We start from the raw sequence: 13,463 nt of genomic DNA on the forward strand, positions 1-13,463 counted from the left end.
TTCCCCCCGGTGTCCCCACCTCGCTCATCCCGCCCGGTGTCCCCGGTCCCCCCCGTTGTCCCCCGGTCCCCCCGGTGTCCCCCGGTGTCCCCCGGTGTCCCCACCTCGCTCATCCCGCCCGGTGCCGCCGCCGCTCCCAGTGCGGTCCCGGCGCTGCCGCCGCCGCCTTTATAGGGGCGGGGTTTGATTGACAGCCGCGAGCAGCCAATGGGAAAGAGGGGGTGGGGACTAAAGGGACACGCCCACGAGGGTGGCTCCTCCCCCCCGGTCCAGGGGAGGCGGACACGGGGGGGACATTGGGGACATTGGGGGGGGAGGACTGAGGGTATGGGGACATTGGGGGATGCTGGGGACATTGGGGACACGGGAGACACTGAGGGGACACTGGGGACATTGCGGGGGACATTGGGGACGTTTGGGATATTTGAGATATTGGGGACATGGGGGCACGGTGGTGACAGGAGGACATTGGGGGACACAGGGGGACACGGAGAGACACTGGGGACATGGGCGACATTGGGGACATTGGGGACATTGGGGACATTGGGGACATGGGGGACATGGGGGACATTGGGGACATTGGGCACATGGGGGATACAGGGGGACATTGGGGATATTGAAGATATTGGCGACATTGGGGACATGGGGACATTGAGAGGGACATTGGGGACATGTGGGACCACGGGAACATTGGGGACATTTGGAGGGGACATGGGGATATTGGGGACATTGGGGACACGAGGACACTGGGGACACGGGTGACATGGGGGACACGGGGGAACACTGGGGACATGGGGGGACACGGGGACACTGGGGGACAAGGGCGCACAGGGGACACAGAGGGCTTGGGGGGACCCGGGGGGACACGAGGAGGCTTGAGGGGACATAAAGGGGACATGGAGGGGACAGAGGGACACGAAGAGACCCGGGGAACACGGGGGGACACGCTGGGACATGGGAGGGACTCAGAGCGTGGGACAAGTGACACGAGGGGACACGGGGGACACAGTGGGGGTGACAGTGCCCCAGCCGAGTGCCGCCCTCCTGTTGGGGTGGCACCTGGTGACAGGGCACCGCTGCTGTCCCGGCACGGTGACACTGCCAGTCCCCCCGTGGCGCTGGTGACAGTGACCTCCCTGTGGGGACAGCGATGGCAGGACGGCCACCGGTGTGTGTGACACGGGGTGCCACCCTCAGCGCGCTGTGACATCCTGGCTGTCCCCTCTGTGGCTGTCCGTCTGTCTGTCCCCGTGTCCTTGCGTCGTACCCACGCCCGCCTGTCCCCGCTTGTCCCGCCCCAGGTGCCACCCCCAGTGCCACCCCCGGTGCCACCCCCGGTGCCACCTGTCCCCCCCCCGCCCCGCGCTCTGTCCCCGCCTGTCGCAGCCCCAAGTTCAAGGTTCAAACTCCACGCGGCCCTTCCTGGGACCGCCGGTGACACGCGGGGACAGGAGGGGACACACAGGGACCGGAGGGGACACAGAGGGACCGGAGGGGACAGCCGGGGACAGGAGGGGACAGCCGGGGACAGGAGGGGACAGCCAGGACAGGAGGGAACACACAGGGACCGGAGGGGACAGCCGGGACAGGAGGGAACAGCGGGGGCAGGAGGGGACACACAGGGACAGGAGGGGACACAGAGGGACAGGAAGGGACACACAGGGACAATCAGGGACACCCAGGGAATGGAGGGGACACTCGGAGACCGCCAGGGACACGCGGGGACCGCCGGGGACACGGAGGGACACGATGTCCCCTCACTGCATGGGGACAATTCCCTGTCACCGACAGCTCCGGGGGACACCGACTCAGGTACCGCCAGCAGGGGGACAGGACGGGACAGGCGGGGACAGGAGGGGACACTCGGGGACAGGAGGGGACAGGAGGGGACAGGAGGGGAGCGGAGAGGACGCACGGGGACAGGAGGGGACACACAGGGAATGCAGGGGACACACGGGGACATTCAGGGACCGGCAGAGTCACTTTGTCCCTCTTGGGGACAGAGGGGACACACGGGGGCTGGCAGGGACACGAGGGTGGCCAGCGGGCTCACGCAGGTGACACAGCGACGCGAGGTGGCCTCGAGGGGACGGGAGCGGTGCCGGCAGCGTGTCACCCCCGCTGTCCCCGTGTCCCCAGGCGTGTCCCTGTCGAGCCCCCCCGGCGCAGCCCAGGACCCCGCTGGGGACACGGAGGCCGAGGGTGACAAAGTGTGCGCCGTGTGCGGGGACAGGGCCAACGGGTACCACTTCCACGTGATGAGCTGCGAGGGCTGCAAGGGCTTCTTCAGGTGGGGACACCGCGGGGACAGCTGGGGACACTGCGGGGACACTGCGGGGACACTGCGGGGGCACTGCAGGGACACTGCGGGGACAGCAGGGGATACCGCGGGGACAGCTGGAGACACTGAGGGGACAGCAGGGGATACTGCAGGGACAGCTGGGGACACCTGGGGACACTGAGGGGACACTGAGGGGACACTGTGGGGACAGCCGGGGATATCGCGGGGACAGCTGGGGACACTACAGGGACACTGAGGGGACACTGCGGGGACACTGAGGGGACACCATTGGGACACTGCGGGGACACTGTGGGGACACTGAGGGGACACTGAGGGGACACTTTTAGGACATCCAGGGAGAGCTGGGGACACTGCAGGGACACTTTGGGGACAGCTGGGGACAGAGTGGGATAGGATGGGATGGGACATGGGGACAGGACAGGATGGGATGGGACAGGGAGGGACAAAATGGGGTGGGACAAGGAGACAGGGCGAGGGGACACGATGGGATGTGGGGACAGGAAGGGACAGGAGGGACTGGCATGGGATGGGATGGGATGGGAGGGGGTGGCACAGGACGGTCCCATGGATGGGGACAGCGTGTGACAAAAGGGGACAGCAGCTGGCACCCCGAGCTTGGGACAGCCCTGCCCATGGGGACATGCGGTGGCAGTGGCCATGTCCCCTTGGTGGCAGTGTCCCCTTGGTGGCAGTGTCCCCTTGGTGGCACTGCCTGTGTCCCCTTGGTGGCAGTGTCCGCGTGTCCCCCTGGTGGCAGTGTCCCCCTGGTGGCAGTGCCCGTGTCCCCCTGGTGGCAGTGTCCCCCTGGTGGCAGTGTCCCCCTGGTGGCAGTGTCCGTGTCCCCGTGTCCCCGCAGGCGCTCCATCCTCAAGGGTGTCCGTTTCTCGTGTCCCCTGGCGCGGCGCTGTCCTGTCACCAAGGCCAAGCGGCGACAGTGCCAGGCCTGCCGCCTGCAGAAGTGCCTGGACGTGGGCATGAGGAGGGACAGTGAGTGACACGGGGGACACCGCGGGGACACCGGGGGGACACGGGGCAGGGCAGAGAGGGAGGACATGGAGGGGACACGGGGGACAGGGGACACAGGGCAGCAGCTGGGTGGGATGAAGGGGACCTGGAGGGGACAAGGGACGGGGTGGGGTGGCAGGGGAGGGGACAGAGGTGGCAACAGGGGATGTGGCACAGAGAGGACAGCAGGGACCCGCTCGGGTGTCCCCGATCGCTGTCACCTGTGGCTGCGGTGACAGCGGTGACAGCGGTGACAGCGGTGACACGGGCCGGGGGTGGCAGTGATCATGTCGGAGGAGGCGCTGCGGCGGCGGCGGGAGCTGCGGGGACAGCGGGGACAGGCCGGGGGACAGCGGGGACAGGCCGGGGGACAGCGGGGACACGAGGGACTGACGGCCGAGCAGCAGGAGCTGATCGCGCTGCTCATCGGCGCCCACCAGCGAACCTTCGACTCCAGCTTCTCGCAGTTCATGCGCTGCTGGGTGAGCGGGGACAGCCCTGTCCCCAAGGGGACACCTCTGTCCCCAAATGGAACCCCTTGTCCCCAAACAGGACACCCCTGTCCCCAAACGGGACACCCTGTCCCCAATGGGACGCCCTGTCCCCAAACGGGACACCCTGTCCCCAGTGAGGGACTCCCGTCCCCAAACGGGACCCCGTGTATCCAACGGGACCCTCTGTCCCCAACAGGACACTGCTGTCCCCAACAGGGACCCCCTGTCCTCAAACGGGACCCACTGTCCCCAACAGGACTCCCGTCCCCAAACAGGGCACCCTGTCCCCATATGGGACCCCTGTCCCCAGCGGGACCCACTGTTCCCGGCAGGGACACCCCTGTCCCTGTGGTTGTCCCCACTGTCCCCACAGGGCTCCCAGCCGTGCCCTGCCCGCCCCTGTGGGTGTCCTGGCTGTCCCCACAGATGTCCTGGCTGTCGCCATAAATGTCCTGACTGTCCCCACGATTTCCCACCTGTCCCCACCACCACCCTCCCTGTCCCAGCGCTGTCCCCTCTCTGTCCCCGCCTGTCCCCTCTCTGTCCCCTCGCTGTCCCCGCCTGTCCCAGCGCTGTCCCCTCGCTGTCCCCTCGCTGTCCCGCCTGTCCCAGCGCTGTCCCCTCGCTGTCCCGCCTGTCCCAGCGCTGTCCCCTCGCTGTCCCCAGCCCGCCGTGCGCCTGCTGGTTCCGAGCCCCCCTGGCGGGGCTGTGGCGGCGGGGGTGTCGCTGTCGCTGTCGCCGCGGGAGGAGGCGCTGCCGGACGTGCTGTCGCTGCTGCCGCAGTTCGCGGACCTGAGCACGTTCATGATCCAGCAGGTGATCAAGTTCGCCAAGGAGATCCCGGCGTTCAGGTGCGCGGGGGACACCGCGGGGTGCTGGCGGTGGCGGGTGCCACCCCGCTGCCCTGTCGCCGTGTCACCGCCGTGTCACCGCCGTGTCCCCTCCCCCGGCAGGAGCTTGCCGCTGGAGGCGCAGATCTCGCTGCTCAAAGGGGCCACGCTGGGCATCTGCCAGATCCGCTTCAACACCGTGTTCAACCCCCGAACCAAGGCCTGGGAGTGCGGGCAGCGCTGCTACACCATCCGCGACGGGGCCCTGGGTACCCCTGGGGACACTGGGGACATTGGGGACAATGGGGACATTGGGGACAATGGGGACATTGGGGAGATCTGGGAGTGCGGGCAGCGCTGCTACACTATCCGCGACGGGGCCCTGGGTACCCCTGGGGACACTGGGGACACTGGGGACATTGGGGACATTGGGGACAATGGGGACATTGGGGAGATCTGGGAGTGCGGGCAGCGCTGCTACACTATCCGCGACGGAGCCCTGGGTACCTGGGGACACTGGGGACAATGGGGACATTGGGGACACCTGGGGGCATTGGGGACATTGGGGACAACGGGGACACCTGGGAGTGCAGCCAGCGCTGCTACACCATCCGCGACGGAGCCCTGGGTACACCTGGGGACACCTTGGGGACACTGGAGGACACCTGGGGACACAAGGGGACAGAGCCTCCAGCTGTGCCAGGGGAGGCTCAGGGGGGAAATTTGGGTAAATTCCTCCTAAAAATGGGAAAAGGCCCTGGAAGAGCTGCCCGGGGCGGTTCGGAGCCACCACCTGGAGGTGTCCCAGGAGGTGGCACTTGGTGACAAGGGTGGGGACCAATCCCAAAGCCCTCACTGGGGGATCTGTCCCTCCCCAGCCGGGTTCCAGCAGGTGTCCCTGGAGGTGACAAGGGTGGGGACCAATCCCAAAGCCACTCCCCGCCCTCACTGGGGGTTCTGTCCCTCCCCAGCCGGGTTCCAGCAGGTGTACCTGGAGCCGCTGCTCAAGTTCCACGAGAGCCTGCGGCGCCTGCGGCTGCACGAGGCCGAGTACGCGCTGCTCCAGGCCATGCTGCTCTTCTCGCCGGGTGAGTCACCTCGGCGAGGGGACACGGGGACACCCCGATGTCCCCAAAGCCCCGCTGAGGTCACCGCGCGTCCCCTCAGACCACGCCGGCATCGCCCAGCGCGAGGCCATCGACCAGTTCCAGGAGAAGGTGGCGCTGACCCTCAAGAGCTACATCGACCACCAGCACCCCCCCGAGGAGGGCAGGTGAGCTTTGGGACGGGGTGGCATTGTCCCCAAGGCGGTGGGGACGGCCACCAGAGCGGGCTGGGTGTCCCCAAGGTTCCTGTACGCCAAGCTGCTGCTGCTGCTGACGGAGCTGCAGACGCTCAAGGTGGAGAACACGCGGCAGATCCTGCACATCCAGGACCTGTCGGCCATGACGCCGCTGCTCTCCGAGATCATCAGCTGAGCAGGGTCCCCCGTGTCACCCTCCTGTCCCCAAGTGTCACCCCCGGCTGCCTCCAGGCACAGAGTAAAGCTCCTTTATTTATCCTGGCTCCCGGGTGTGTCACCGCGGGGAAACTGAGGCACGGCCGCCATGGGGACAATGGGGAGCACCCCCATGGCAGCAGCCACCCCCAGAGAGTGGCACTGGGGACAATGGGGATCCCCAGCCCCCCATGGCAGCAGCCACCCCCAGGAGGTGGCACTGGGGACAACGGGGACCCCCAGCCACCCCCGTGGCGCTGTCACTCGCTGTCCCCAGCCCGCCGTGTCCCCGCTGTCCCTGTGGCACCTGCACGGCCCGGCCTGGCAGCTCCCTGAGCAGGACAGTGCCACCACACGCTGTCCCCACTTGTGCTGTCCCTGCTGTCCCCTCTGTCCTGTCCCTGCTGTGCTGTCCCTGCTGTGCTGTCCCCACTGTCCCTGCTGTCCCCACTGTCTTGTCCCATCCCCACTGTCCTTGCTATCCTGCTGTGCTGTCCCTCTGTCCTGTCCCTGCTGTCCCCTGTCCCCGCTGTCCTGTCCCATCCCTGTCCCTGCTGTCCTGTCCCCTGTCCCTGCTGTCCCCTCTGTTCTATCCCCTGTCCCATCCCTGCCATCCATGTTGTCTTGTCCCTGCTGTGCTGTCCCCTCTGTCCCCTCCCCGTTGTCCTGTCCCTGCTGTCCCTGCTGTCCCCCCTGTCCTGTCCCTGCTGTCCCTGCCGTCCCCCCTGTCCCTGTCCCTGCTGTCCCTGCTGTCCTGTCCCTGCTGTCCCTGCCATCCCCCCTGTCCTGTCCCTGCTGTCCCTGCCGTCTCCCCTGTCCTGTCCCTGCTGTCCCTGCTGTCCCTGCTGTCCCTGCCGTCCCCCCTGTCCTGTCCCTGCTGTCCCTGCCATCCCCCCTGTCCTGTCCCTGCTGTCCCTGCTGTCCCTGCCGTCCCCCCTGTCCTGTCCCTGCTGTCCCCCCTGTCCTGTCCCTGCTGTCCCTGCTGTCCCTGTCCCCGGGCTCATCCCACGGTGACGGTGAAGCCGCAGTGGAAGCGGCTCCTGCAGTGGTTCAGGAACGCTCCCAGCGCCAGCGTCACCGGCAGCGGCGGCAGCTTCTTCTCCAGGACACCCCCCACGCTCCAGTTGCTGTCCAGGAGCCCTGCGGGGACAGGGGACACCTGAGTGACACCGTCAGGGGACACGGGGACACCTCAGTGACACCGGCAGGGGACACAGGGACACCTGAGTGACACCGGCAGGGGGCACAGGGACACCCGAGTGACACCGGCTGGGGGCATGGGGACACCTGAGTGACACTGGCAGGGGACACAGGGACACCTCAGTGACACCGGCAGGGGACACGGGGACACCTGAGTGCCAGGTGACAGTGGGAACACCTGAGTGACACCAGCAGGGGACACAGGGACACCTCAGTGACACCATCAGGGGACACAGGGACACCTCAGTGACACCAGCTGGGGACACAGGGACACCTGAGTGACACTGGCAGGGGACAGTGGGGACACTTGAGTGACACTGGCAGGGGGCACGGGGACACCCGAGTGACACCGGCAGGGGACATGGGGACACCTGAGTGACACTGGCAGGGGACACAGGGACACCTCAGTGACACCAGCTGGGGACACGGGGACACCTCAGTGACACCGTCAGGGGACAGTGGGGACACTTGAATGACACTGGGAGGGGACACGGAGACACCTGAGTGACACCGGCAGGTGGCATAGGGACACCTGAACGCCACTGGCAAGTGACAGAGGGCACACCTAAGCAGGTCCCCAGCAGGTGACAGCAGAGACACCTGAGCGCCAGGTGACAGTGGGGACACCTGAGCGCCACAGGCAGGTGGCACAGGGACACTGAGTGCCCCTGGCAGGTGCCAGTGGCCAGGAGGGGACACTAAGGGGACACCAAGGGGACACCAAGGGGACACCAAGGGGACAGTGCCCACCTCTGAAGACGGCGTTGGCCCCGGGCAGGGTGAGCTGGTAGCCGAAGGTGAAGGTGCTCTCCTGCAAACGCGTGTTGGCCTCCAGCTCCACACCCACCTGCACCTGTGGGGACAGCGGGGACATCACAGTGGGGACAGCGGGGACATCACAGCGGGGACAGCGGGGACAGCAGGGGGGACAGTGGGGACAGCAGGGGACACGCACCTGCTCGTTGGCCCGGTGGTAGTAGCTGGCATGGGCGCCCCCATAGCCCACGTTGAGCGTTGTCACCCAGTTCGGGGCTGCAACAGAGAGAGAGAGACAGCGTCCCCAGGGGTCCCCAAGTGTCCCCAGGGGTCCCCAAGTGTCCTCAGGTATCCCCAAGGCATCCCCAAGTGTCCCCAAGGTGTTCCCAGCTGTCCTCAGATATCCCCAGGGCATCCCCAGCTGTCCCCAGGTGTCTCAGGTGTCCCCAGGTGTCCCTGAAGCACACCCAGGAATCTCAAGATGTCCCTGAAATGTCCCCCAGGTGTCCCTGAGATGTCCCCAAGGCATCCCCAGGTGACCCAGCTATCCCCAGGTGTTCCCATCTGTCCCAGCTGTCCCCATCTGTCCACAGCTGTCCCTATCAGTTTCATCTGTCCCCAACTGTCCCTGGTGTCCCCAAGGCATCCCCAGCCACCCCCATCTGTCCCATCGGTCCCCAGTGTCCCTTCTGTCCCCAGGCATCCCCATCAGTCCCATCTGTCCCTATGTCCCCAGTGTGTCCCCTATGTCTCCATCTGTCCCCAAGGTGTCCCATCTGTCCCCATCAGTCCCATCTGTCCCTGTGTCCCCAGTGTGTCCCATCTGTCCCCATCAGTCCCATCTGTCTCTGTGTCCCCAAGGTATCCCCTCTGTCTCCTGGTGTCCCCAGTGTGTCCCATCTGTCCCCATCTGTCCCCATCAGTCCCTGTGTCCCCATCTATCCCCAATGTGTCCCCACCTGTCCCCAGTGTGTCCCATCAGTCCCACCTGTCTGCAGTGTGTCCCATTAGTACCCTGGTGTCCCCAGGTGTCCCATCTGTCCCCATCTGTCCCCAGTGTGTCCCCTCTGTCCCCAGTGTCCCCAGGTGTTCCATCTGTCCCCATCTGTCCCCAATGTGTCACCAAGGTGTCCCCCAGGTGTCTCAGCTGTCCCCAGGCATCCCCAGCTGTCTCCACCTGTCCCACTGTCCCCATCCATCCCCATCTGTCCCCAGTGTGTCCCCTCTGTCCCCTGGTGTCCCCAGGTGTCCCATCTGTCTCTATCTGTCCCCAATGTGTCCCAGGTGTCCCCAGGTGTCCCCGGGTGTCCCCGGGTGTCCCCGGGTGTCCGTACCCGAGTATTTCCCGGCCAGGGTGAGGATGGCTCCCTCCTCGCCGGGCCGCCGGTGGTACACGAGCTCCCCGCCCAGCACCAGGCGGGCGGTGACGCTCTGCAGGAAATGTGCCACCACGATCACTGCGGGGACAGCGGCGACAGCCACGCCTCAGACGGGACCCTGGGGCGGGGCTGAGTGGGGCGGGGCCGGGGCGGGGCCGGGGCGATGTCCCCGGGGCTGGCTGGGGCTGGCTGGGGCAGGGCGGTGTCCCTGGGGTGGGGCCAGGCGTGGCCGGGGCTGTGTCCCCAAGGTGGGACTGGGGCTGTGTCCCCAAGGTGGGACCAGGGTGGGGTCAGACAATGCTGGACTGGGCCAGGGCAGTGTCCCCAGGGCGGGGCTGGGGCTGTGTCCCCAGGGTGGGGCTGGGGCAGGTGGGGCCGGGTGGGGCTGGGTGGTGTCCCCAGGGTGGGGCCGGGGCTGGGCAAGGCTGGGCACAGTCTCAGCAGTGTCCCCAGGGTCACACAGGGCCGGGCACAGTCTCAGCAGTGTCCCCAGGGTCACACAGCGCTGGGCACAGTCTCAGCAGTGTCCCCAGGGTCACACAGCGCTGGGCACAGTCTCAGCAGTGTCCCCAGGGTCACACAGCGCTGGGCACAGTCTCAGCAGTGTCCCCAGGGTCAGGCACAGTCTCAGCAGTGTCCCCAGTGTCCCCAGGGCTGGGACAGTCTCAGCAGTGTCCCCAGGGTCAGGCACAGCCTCAGCAGTGTCCCCAGTGTCCCCAGGGCCAGGCACAGCCTCAGCAGTGTCCCCAGGGCTGGGCACAGTCTCAGCAGTGTCCCCAGTGTCCCCAGGGCTGGGATAGTCTCAGCAGTGTCCCCAGTGTCCCCAGGATCAGGCACAGTCTCAGCAGTGTCCCCAGTGTCCCCAGGGCCGGGCACAGCCTCAGCAGTGTCCCCAGTGTCCCCAGTGTCCCCAGGGCCGGGCACAGCCTCAGCAGTGTCCCCAGTGTCCCCAGTGTCCCCAGGGTCAGGCACAGCCTCAGCAGTGTCCCCAGTGTCCCCAGTGTCCCCAGGGTCAGGCACAGCCTCAGCAGTGTCCCCAGTGTCCCCAGTGTCCCCAGGGCTGGGATAGTCTCAGCAGTGTCCCCAGTGTCCCCAGTGTCCCCAGGGTCAGGCACAGTCTCAGCAGTGTCCCCAGTGTCCCCAGGGCTGGCACAGTCTCAGCAGTGTCCCCAGTGTCCCCAGTGTCCCCAGGATCAGGCACAGTCTCAGCAGTGTCCCCAGGGCTGGCACAGTCTCAGCAGTGTCCCCAGTGTCCCCAGTGTCCCCAGGGTCAGGCACAGTCTCAGCAGTGTCCCCAGGGCCGGGCACAGCCTCAGCAGTGTCCCCAGTGTCCCCAGTGTCCCCAGGATCAGGCACAGCCTCAGCAGTGTCCCCAGTGTCCCCAGTGTCCCCAGTGTCCCCAGGGCCGGGCACAGCCTCAGCAGTGTCCCCAGTGTCCCCAGTGTCCCCAGGGCTGGCACTCACCGGAGCCCCCCAGCAGGTCGGGGTTGCCCAGGGTCAGCGTGGCCGTGCAGTCCTCGCCCCGGTACTCGCCGTCGAACTGCCACGTCACAAACTTGGCCTGGTGTGTCTGGGGACAGGGGACAGGGGACGGGGACGGCGCTGCTGGTGGCACCGGGGCACGGGCGGGGAGGGGCTGGCACGGGTGTGGCACCCCCGGCTCACCTGGAACACGGCCTTGGCACGGAGGTGGTCGCCCAGCAGGTGCAGGGCCTGGGCATTGAGGCTGCCACTGCTGTCCATGTCCCCGAGCAGCATGGGGAACACCTGGGGACAGCACAGGGATGGGGACAGGGACAGCTGGGGACAGCACAGGGATGGGGACAGGGACAGCTGGGGACAGCACAGGGATGGGGACAGGGAATGGGGACAGGGGAACACCTGGGGACAGCACAGGGATGGGGACAGGGGGACAGGGAATGGGGACAGGGACAGCAGACAGGGGAACACCTGGGGACAGCACAGGGCATGGAGACAGAGGAACACCTGGGGACAGCACAGGGATGGGGACAGGGACAGCTGGGGACAGCACAGGGATGGGGACACAGGGACTGGGACAGGGAATGGGGACAGGGACAGCAGACAGGGGAACACCTGGGGACAGCACAGGGATGGGGACAGGGACAGGGGAACAGAGGACAGGGACACAAGACAGCGACAGGGGATGGGGGACAGGGGAACAGGGACACCTGGGGACACGGACAGGGGATGGGGACACAGGGATAGGGGCCAGAGGATGGGACACACCTGGGGACTGCATGGTGTGGCACAGGGACACCTACAGGGACACCTGGGACTATCCAGAGTCACCAATGATCCCAAAGTCACCGATGACCTCAGGATCACCCAGGGCCACCAATGTCCCTGAAGCCACCAGTGACCTCAAGACCACCAAGGACCTGAGGGCACCGGCCACCCTGGGGTCACCCACCACCCCAAGGCCACCAAAGACCCCGAGGCCATCAATGACCCCAGGGCCACCAGTGACCCCAAGGCCACCAACAACCCCAGGGCCACCCAGTGTACAGGGTCACCAACCACCCTGGGGCCACCTGGGGTCACAGATGGCCACAATGACCCCCGTGCCAACCCCGCTGCCACCCCCCAGGCCGGTGGCACCCGCGCTGTCACCTCGGTGGGCCCCAGCTGGCGGTCCCCCACGAAGGTGGCGTTGAAGCGGTAGCCGGAGGGGCCCAGGGTGCTCATGTGCACCGTGTGTGTCACCTGCGGGGACAGGGACGGTCACAGGGACGGGGACAGCGCAGGGGGCATCCCACAGGTGTCCCCAGGTGTCCCCTGCCCCACCTGGAAGTGGCTGCTCAGGGTCTTGGTGACGATCAGCTTCACCCCCTCCATCTGCGGCGGGAACACCTCTGGGGGGACACGGCTGTCACCCCTGGGGACACGGCTGTCACCCCCCAGGTGACACCCACAGCCCCGTTTTGGGGACACAGCTGCCACCCCCACTGTCCCCATGGCCCCGCTGTCCCCTCCTCACCCCGGTGTCCCCTGACCCCGGGGCTCTCCGGTGTCCCCTCAGCCCCTCTGTCCCCTCAGCCCCGCTGTCCCCCCGCCGTCCCCGTCCCCGCACCTTTGCAGAGCCGGTGCAGCTCATCGAAGCTGCCGGGGTTGCCGCGGGGCTGGGCCCGGCGCGGGGCCCGGCCCTCGGCGTTGCCCATGGCCCCTCACGGGCCCCCGCCGGCCGCCGCCATCGCGGGCGGCGCCGCCCGGAGCGCCTTCAGGGGGGGCGCCGCCGCCATCTTGGCTGCGGGCAACGGGAGCTGCCCATTGGCCAAGCGGGGAGGGCGGGGCCGCGCCGGAATGCGACCCCTCCGGCAACCTGGACCCGAGCGGCGATGTTCCGTAGCGGGAGCGTTCCGCGCCACCCTCCTGTCCCGCGCGTGTCCCCAAATCCCCAAATCCCTGTGTGTCCCCAAACCCCCGCGTGTCCCCAAATCCCCAAATCCCCAAATCCCTGTGTGTCCCCAAACCCCCGCGTGTCCCCAAATCCCCAAATCCCTGTGTGACCCCAAACCCCCGCGTGTCCCCAAATCCCCAAATCCCTGTGTGTCCCCAAACCCCCGCGTGTCCCCAAATCCCCACTGTCCCCAAACCCCTGCGTGTCCCCAAATCTGAACCCCTCCGTGTCCCCTCCCCGTGTCCCCTCTGTCGCCATCACCCCACTGTCCCCTCCCCGCGCCACCCCCCCGTGTCCCCTGCCCTGTCCCCATCCCCGCAGTGACCGGGGGGACTCTGACCTTTGTCACCGGTGCCACCCCCGCCCTTTGCCCCCGTGTCCCCAGCCCGGTGGGGGTCGGTGACACCGCGGCGACAACCTTCGGCCCATGGGGACAGCAGGGGACAGCAGGGGACAGCAGGGGACAGGGCCCCCCCCGCGTTGCCCCTCGGCCCCGCCGTGTTTGCCCGGGGGGGCGGGATCGGGATAAAAACGGGGCCGGGGGAGGGGAGACCCCAAACCTTCAGCGACACCGGAAAGGT

General features: G+C 67.3%; 2 protein-coding genes and 1 long non-coding RNA gene across 6 annotated transcripts; 1 reads left to right on the forward strand and 2 right to left on the reverse strand.

The window, feature by feature from the left end:
- Positions 1-110: 110 nt before the first annotated feature.
- LOC134429278 (uncharacterized) lies at positions 111-4,704 on the reverse strand. Its single transcript, XR_010030567.1, has 3 exons — positions 4,594-4,704; positions 3,753-3,782; positions 111-228 (listed from the first exon to the last, which is right to left on the reverse strand). It is a non-coding gene; the product is annotated as an uncharacterized LOC134429278 (long non-coding RNA).
- On the forward strand, positions 1,606-6,190 carry LOC134429264 (nuclear receptor subfamily 1 group I member 3-like). The gene is made up of 9 exons (XM_063176388.1): positions 1,606-1,812; positions 2,140-2,290; positions 3,159-3,289; positions 3,590-3,789; positions 4,468-4,652; positions 4,755-4,900; positions 5,603-5,719; positions 5,799-5,904; positions 5,980-6,190. Exons 1-9 carry the CDS (start codon positions 1,686-1,688, stop codon positions 6,107-6,109), a joined length of 1,293 nt encoding a protein of 430 aa, XP_063032458.1. The 5' UTR covers positions 1,606-1,685; the 3' UTR covers positions 6,110-6,190.
- An 865-nt stretch (positions 6,191-7,055) lies between these two features.
- On the reverse strand, positions 7,056-12,662 carry LOC134429269 (mitochondrial import receptor subunit TOM40B-like). 4 transcript variants are annotated; one of them, XM_063176398.1, is made up of 9 exons: positions 12,556-12,662; positions 12,270-12,337; positions 12,096-12,188; positions 11,130-11,231; positions 10,929-11,004; positions 9,420-9,542; positions 8,285-8,361; positions 8,080-8,182; positions 7,056-7,269 (listed from the first exon to the last, which is right to left on the reverse strand). In XM_063176398.1, the coding sequence occupies exons 1-9, from the start codon at positions 12,641-12,643 to the stop codon at positions 7,130-7,132; spliced, it is 870 nt and encodes a 289-aa protein (XP_063032468.1). In that variant the 5' UTR covers positions 12,644-12,662; the 3' UTR covers positions 7,056-7,129. The 4 variants fall into 4 exon arrangements, with proteins under 4 accessions (XP_063032468.1, XP_063032470.1, XP_063032469.1 ...); XM_063176397.1 differs by having other exon boundaries at positions 7,057-7,269; positions 10,929-11,034; XM_063176400.1 differs by lacking the exon at positions 9,420-9,542.
- Between the last annotated feature and the right edge of the window lie 801 nt (positions 12,663-13,463).

The sequence above is a fragment of the Melospiza melodia genome, chromosome 25 (genome assembly GCF_035770615.1).
Source record: "Melospiza melodia melodia isolate bMelMel2 chromosome 25, bMelMel2.pri, whole genome shotgun sequence".
Classification (NCBI taxonomy): Eukaryota; Metazoa; Chordata; class Aves; order Passeriformes; family Passerellidae; genus Melospiza; species Melospiza melodia.

Bases quoted from the DNA above. Each gene is read 5' to 3' on its own strand.
- LOC134429264 (XM_063176388.1), top strand. From the start codon at position 1,686: ATGGAGGGGACACTCGGAGACCGCCAGGGACACGCGGGGACCGCCGGG. The intron at 3,790-4,467 runs GTGAGCGGGGAC...CGCTGTCCCCAG, and splicing joins CGCAGTTCATGCGCTGCTGG to CCCGCCGTGCGCCTGCTGGT. The intron at 5,905-5,979 runs GTGAGCTTTGGG...GGTGTCCCCAAG, and splicing joins CACCCCCCCGAGGAGGGCAG to GTTCCTGTACGCCAAGCTGC.
- LOC134429269 (XM_063176397.1), bottom strand. From the start codon at position 12,643: ATGGGCAACGCCGAGGGCCGGGCCCCGCGCCGGGCCCAGCCCCGCGGC. The intron at 11,232-12,095 runs GTGACAGCGCGG...TGCTGTCCCCAG, and splicing joins GCCAGCTGGGGCCCACCGAG to GTGTTCCCCATGCTGCTCGG. The intron at 8,183-8,284 runs GTGCGTGTCCCC...CTGTCCCCACAG, and splicing joins ACCACCGGGCCAACGAGCAG to GTGCAGGTGGGTGTGGAGCT.